Here is a 7,192-nt window from a genome sequence, read left to right as displayed (position 1 = left end):
GGATCTACTACTCTTTCAGTCAATTGATGCCGAGATCAATTCCCCCCCCTCCCCGATATCCATACTGCTCCCACCCTGCTGGCCTTTCACAAAGCTATGAAGCTACGAAGACCTGGATTTGCCGACTGGCCTGGAGGCCATAAATTCACAGCTTGATGGCCAACTGTGAGAATGGTGTGTATGTATATGAGTGTGATTTTCTTTTCTTTTTTTAAAAAATAATTTTTGTATTGTATAAACATTAAAATAAGACAGTACATGATCCATCCTTTTACAGCATACTTATTTGTTCATTTAAGTATTGTACTTACGTCTTATAAGACAAACAACATAACACAACATAACCCCCCCCCCCCAATTTGAACTGTTATCTAAACAGTTCATTCTTTATGGACTTATACGGCCTGTAACATCAGTGGTTATTGTACGGTTGTTCTATAGTTTTAGTAAAACCAAGGTCAAATTATTACTATACAGTGATACCTCTTCTTACGAACTTTTTTCGTTCCCGGATGAGGTTTGTAAGGTGAAAGGTTCGTAAGATGAAATAATGTTTCCCATAGGAATCAATGGAAAAGCGAATAATGTGTGCAATTCAAAACTCACCCTTTTTACCCATTACTGCTGGCATTCAGATCCTTGTTCGGGGACGGGGGCAGTGTGTGTGTGCGCAGATGTGACATTCCTGTCACTGCTGTTGCTTCTCAAAGGGAAACAGCCACCGCCACTATCCTCTTGTCCATCCATCTATTCATCCATCCATCCATCTCTATTTCTATCTCTATCTCTGTCTCTGTCTCTATCTCTATCTGTATCTCAACTACCTCTATCTCTATCATCGATATGACAGATTAAGGGAGTTGGAAGGAACCTAGGAGGTTATCTAGTCCAATTATTTATTTGTTGGACTTGTATGCCGCCCCTCTCCGAATTCCCTGTCCAATCCCTGTATATGCCTCTACCTGGGATCAAACTCACAAGTTTGATTGCAAGACAAGAGCTCCACTTCCATATGTCTCCTCTCTTTCTCTCCCCTCCTCTCCCTCCCCCCTCTCTCTGAGCCACAGTGGCACAGTGGTTAGAGTGCAGTACTCCAGGCTACTTCTGCTGACTGCCAGCTGCCTGCAAGTTAGCAGTTCAAATCTTACCAGGCTCAAAGTTGAGTCAGCCTTCCATCCTTCCAAGGTGGGTAAAATGAGGGCCCAGATTGTTTGGGGCAATATATGCTGACTCTGTAAACTGCGTAGAGAGGGCTGTAAAGCAGTATGAAGTAGTATATAAATCTAAATGCTAATGCTATCTCTATGTCTCTCCCTGTCTATCTGCCTGCATCTCTCTCTCTCTCCCTCTCCCTCTCCCTCTCCATCTATCAATCTATCAATCTATCTATCTATCTATCTATCATCTATCATCTACCTATCTATCTATCATCTATCTATCTATCTATCTATCTATCTATCTATCTATCTATCTATCTATCTATCTACTACCTACCTACCTATCTATCTATTCCATCTATCTATCTATCTCATCTATCTATCTATCTATCTATCTATCTATCTATCTATCTATCTATCTACTACCTACCTACCTATCTATCTATTCCATCTATCTATCTATCTATCTATCTATCTATCTATCTATCTATCTATCTATCTATCTATCTATTCCATCTATTCCATCTATTTATCTATCTATCTATCTATCTATCTATCTATCTATCTATCTATCTATCTATCTACCTACCTACCTATCTATCTATCTATCTATCTATTCCATCTATCTCTCTATCTCTCTGTGTATCTATCTATCTATCTATCTATCTATTCCATCTATCTATCTATCTATCATCTATCTATCTATCTATCTATCTATCTATCTATCTATCTATCTATCTATCTATCTATCTATCTATCTATCTATCTATCTTTCCATCTATTCCATCTATCTATCTATCTATCTATCTATCTATCTATCTATCTATCTATCTATCTATCTATCTATCTATTCCATCTATCTATCTATCTATCTATCTATCTATCTATCTATCTATCTATCTATCTATCTATCTATTTATCTATCTATCTATTCTATCTTTCTATCTACATGATTTTGATTCTGTCCCTCTGTTAGTGGAGCTTAAGACTGCATTCTTCGTCTGTCCAATATCTCTGTGTGTTTAGCTTAATGCAGTTGCTCGTCTTGGGTATCCAAACATAATCCACGCAGCGGGGTTCTTCTGTAACTGGTTGGTTTCCCCGTAGGGCAAAAGACTTTTTAAAAAATGAAATAAAAATGCCCTTTAGACATTCCCCGAGGCTCCTTACTGCATCTCCTCCTTCTTTTGTCTTTTGACATGTTTATATTTAATGGAAAATGGAAGGCAGCCATGTTGGAGAAAAAACAAGAAAAGAAGAAATAAGGGGAAGAATCTTCCTGCAGTTCACAACATTTTATCACAAGCCGTCGATTTTCCATCTAGGAATGAAGACCAATTTCTGATTCTCTCTGTTCGGCAAGCCAGTACTTATGGTTTATTTTTATTTTTATTTATTTATTTATTTTGTCCAATACACAATGAGGGTTTTAGTGGGTATCTATATCTATATACACATAGTAAAATACATGGTGAAGGTTATAGAGGAGATATGAGTCTGCGGAGAGGGGCGGCATACAAATTTAATAAATAATAATAATAATACTCATAGTAAAATATATCTAAGAAAGAATAGAAAAGAAGATTTAGTAATAGAACATATCAATGAAAGAATAGAAGAAGAGATATAGGAATAGAAGAAAGGAATAGGGGATATAGGAGAGCAATAGGACAGGGGACGGAAGGCACTCTAGTGCACTTGTACTCGCCCTTACTGACCTCTTAGGAATCTGGATAGGTCAACCGTAGATAATCTAAGGGTAAAGTGTTGGGGGTTTGGGGATGACACTACGGAGTACAGTAATGAGTTCCATGCTTCGACAACTCGGTTACTGAAGTCATATTTTTTACAGTCAAGTTTGGAGTGGTTAATATTAAGTTTAAGTCTGTTGTGTGCTCTTGTGTTGTTGTGGTTGAAGCTGAAGTAGTCGCCGACAGGCAGGACGTTGCAGCATATGATCTTGTGGGCAATGCTTAGGAAAGTGGACACAAGAACAAGGGGAAACAATCTGAGGTGAGTTGGGGGAAAGATCAAAAGCAACATGAGAAAATATTATTTTACTGAAAGAGTAGTAGATCCTTGGAACAAACTTCCAGCAGACGTGGTTGATAAATCCACAGTAACTGAATTTAAACATGCCTGGGATAAACATATATCCCTCCTAAGATAAAATACAGAAAATCGTATAAGGGCAGACTAGATGGATCATGAGGTCTTTTTCTGCCGTCAGTCTTCTATGTTTCTATACAAAGATATAATAATATTCATATACATGATATTAGTAAGAGAGAGACATTAGGATAGGGGACGGGAGGCACTCTGGTGCATTTATGGATGCCCCTTACTGACCTCTGCAAGGCTGCAAATTCATGTCCCAGTTAGGGTATGGCTAGCTGATGAGGCCAGAACAAGGCCGAAATAGTATTATTTGACTGAAAGAGTAGTAGATGCTTGGGACAAACTTCCAGCAGAAATGATTGGTAAGTCCACAGTAACTGAATTTACTGTGGGATAAACATATATCCATCCTAAGATAAAATACAGGAAATAGTACAAAGGCAGACTAGATGGACCATGAGGCCTGCCGACATAGATGTGTTTTAAGCACTTTTCTATTTTTTAAATACTATTTGTATTCTATATTACATCATCATTTTACACAGCCGTTTCGAGGGTGCCCGTTTTACTCCTGGCAAACCTCAGCATTTACAATCAGGTGAATCCCTAACGTTCTGTTTCCAGCCTGGCTCAGAAATGCAAAACGTGCCCTGTAATGATTTTGCGGTTTCGTCTCATCTCCCACTTTCCGTCACAGATTCAGGCTGTGAAAAGATCCTTTGTCTGCGGCCACAGTCGGCGCAACCGTAATGGTGGCATATTCCGAGCGCTCTCCAGAATCGATTCTCCTAGGAGTCTGTAATTCGCTTGGGTCTTTCAGGTCAGCGTAGACAATCTCTTTATCCCCAGAAGTCTGGAATAAAAGCAAGAATGAACAGTTGGCTTGGGATTTTAAACCGAGTGGTTGCACACCGCAATGGAGCTAAGTAGGTACACAATGGACACATCTTCTGCGTACTCAAAACACAGCAGTACCTCTACATAAGAACGCCTCTACTTATGAACTTTTCTAGATAAAAACCGGGTGTTCAAGATTTTTTTGCCTCTTCTCAAAAACCATTTTTCACTTACACACCCGAGCCTCCGAAACTGTAACCAGAAAAGGCGGGGAGAAGCCTCCATGGGGCCTCTCTAGGAATCTCCTGGGAGGAAACAGGGCCAGAAAAGGCAGGGAGAAGCAAAATGTTTGGCTGCCCATCACTGCTCCTCTCCATCACCACCGACCGGGCATGCAAGATTCGGCTACTGGTCATGTGCAGCAGCCAAATCTCACCGCCCCAGCCAGGGGATGCTGCGACTTTCATAAGTTTTTTTTTCTGTGCTGTTGTAACTTCAAATGGTCACTAAATGAATGGTTCTAAGTCGAGGATGGCCTGTAATTTTAAAAGTAATTTTGTCACACTTACCGGCTTAGAAAGTTGCTGTTTTTCTGGAAAAACAGTGTCAGACCTGAGGGGAAAAAAATGCAGAGATAAATTAGGAGACCCTCATGGCCATTTTTATTATCTTATTTAATTTTAATGTTATTTCATTTTTATTTATTTCATTTTACTTTATTTCCATGTTATTTTATTATTTTAGTTTATATCTTACTATTTTATTTTAGTATTTTATTTTACACTACTTTGTTATTTAATTTTACTCCTATTCTATTTTTAATATATTTTTATTGTGAATTTTCAAAAGTTTTACAAACATACTTAAAAACACATAACAATGAGATAAACACATGCAACAAGAAAAAAAGAAAACTTTACAGCATAATACAAGTAATACAAGTAACGTACAAAGAAAAAAAGCATGTTATGTTATTATTAAGATTTTACTAATATTCCTTCTATTCTATTCTATTCTTTTTAAAGTTAATATAATTTTATATTTGATTTGATTTGACTTGTCTTTAGTTGACTTTATTTTGTTCTATTTTATATTACTTTTTAATTTAATTTAATTTTATTATTTTACTTTACTCCTGTTCTATTCTATTTGCGGAGTTTGCGGAGAGGGGCGGCATATAAATCCAATAAATCTATTCTATTCTATTCTATTCTTCACTGCAATGTTCTGTTCTATTCAATTCTCTTCTCTTCCATTCTGTTTTTTGTTTTATTTTATTTTTGATTTGATTTGATTTGATTTGACTTGTCTTTATTCGACTTTATTTTGTTTTATATTCAAGTTTCAAGTTTAATTGGATTTGTATGCCGCCCTTCTCCGAGGACTATTATTTTATTATATTTTATGTTTTATAATTTTATTTTCATATTTACAAACCTCCACTCCCCCTCACAGAGGGCTCCCAGGCTGTTTACAAATAATATATTTAAAGCATAAAAAACAATATATAAAATTCCAGCCACGTTTCCTCAATTACCGGACTGACTTGGCAGCTGAGCTGTCTCTCCCAGCTCCCTCGTCTCAAATTCTATTTATTGATCAAAAAACATTAACAGCAACAAAAACAACATGTTGAACATTTCAAAGACGGCTTGGTGACCTTGTGGATGAACTAGAAATCAATGTTTTCACACAATAAATAGCAGAAAAGAAAAGAAAAAGTAACAGTTCTTGGTTTCTTATTCTGTATCTAGGATTGGCTTAGTGTTGTGAGAGGGAAATAAGCGAAATTGTGCCATCCGAATTCAGGTTGTTGATGAGGGGAGGGTTGAGAACACTCATTGATGCTTCAAGGACCTTCATGACGACTAGAAACTTGCTTTCAAAACTGAGATGGGCGAAGATTTTAATTCTTCACCTGCAGCCAAATGTGGGATTTGATTGGATTGGATTGGATTTGTATGCCACCCCTCTCTGTAGACTCGGGGCGGCTAACAACAGTAGTAAAACAGCATATGATAATCCAATATTAAAACAGTTAAAAACCCTTATTGTAAAACCAAACATACATACAGACATACCATGCATAAAATTGTAAAGGCCTAGGGGGAAAGAGTATCTCAGTTCCCCCATGCTTGGCTGCAGAGGTGGGTTTTAAGGAGCTTACGAAAGAAAGGCAAGGAGGGTGGGGGCAATTCTAATCTCTGGGGGGAGTTGGTTCCAGAGGGCCGGAGCCGCCACAGAGAAGGCTCTTCCGCTGGGTCCCGCCAAGTGACATTGTTTAGTTGACGGGACCTGGAGAAGACCCACTCTGTGGGACCTAACTGGTTGCTGGGATTCGTGCAGCAGAAGGCGGTCCCGGAGATATTCTGGTCCGGTGCCATGAAGGGCTTTATAGGTCATAACCAACACTTTGAATTGTGACTGGAAACTGATCGGCAACCAATGCAGACTGCGGAGTGTTGGTGTAACATGGGCATATTTGGGGAAGCCCATGATTGCTCTCGCAGCTGCATTCTGCACGATCTGAAGTTTCCGAACACTTTTCAAAGGTAGCCCCATGTAGAGAGCATTACAGTAGTCGAGCCTCACGGTGATGAGGGCATTAGTGACTGTGAGCAGTGAGTCACAGTCCAGATAGGGTCGCAACTGTTGCACCAGGCGAACGTGGGCAAACGCCCCCCTCGTCACAGCCAAAAGATGTTTCTCTAATGTGAGCTGTGGATCGAGGAGGACGCCCAAGTTGCGGACTCTCTCTGAGGGGGTCAGTAATTCACACACACCCCGGTTTAATAGAGTGGTATTAAGACTTCCTTGGTCTTATGCATGTTCTGTTTTCCCACAATACACAGAACCGCGTGTTTCACCAAGGTTCGGCAGTTTGCACAATGCATCAAGCCAGGATCATCTGAGCTTGGTTAAAATACTAACTTAATTGAGCTTAGTGGGGGATCTGCCGATTTTCGTGATAACCTGGTTTAGCAAGCTGTGTGAACTTAACCACTTTGTGTCTATTAAAAGAGAAAAAAACTCTTCCTTGTTTAATAGGCTTTTTTCCCAGATAAACCAATGCAGGCTTT

The 7,192-nt window shown here is 38.9% G+C and overlaps 1 protein-coding gene across 1 annotated transcript in view; it reads right to left on the bottom strand.

The window, feature by feature from the left end:
* Window positions 1-2,511: 2,511 nt before the first annotated feature.
* Window positions 2,512-7,192, bottom strand: part of LOC139165563 (muscle M-line assembly protein unc-89-like) — a 33,514-nt gene continuing 28,833 nt past the window's right edge. The window contains exons 7-8 of the mRNA XM_070748757.1: window positions 4,682-4,724; window positions 2,512-4,128 (exon numbers count right to left, since the gene is read on the bottom strand). Coding sequence (XP_070604858.1) covers window positions 3,967-4,128; window positions 4,682-4,724 — 205 coding nt within the window. The 3' untranslated portion in view covers window positions 2,512-3,966. The remainder of the gene's footprint in view (window positions 4,129-4,681; window positions 4,725-7,192) is intronic.

Source organism: Erythrolamprus reginae, chromosome 3 (genome assembly GCF_031021105.1).
Source record: "Erythrolamprus reginae isolate rEryReg1 chromosome 3, rEryReg1.hap1, whole genome shotgun sequence".
Classification (NCBI taxonomy): Eukaryota; Metazoa; Chordata; class Lepidosauria; order Squamata; family Dipsadidae; genus Erythrolamprus; species Erythrolamprus reginae.
Note: the sequence above shows the minus strand (reverse complement) of the source record. Positions and strands in the feature narration are given on the sequence as shown.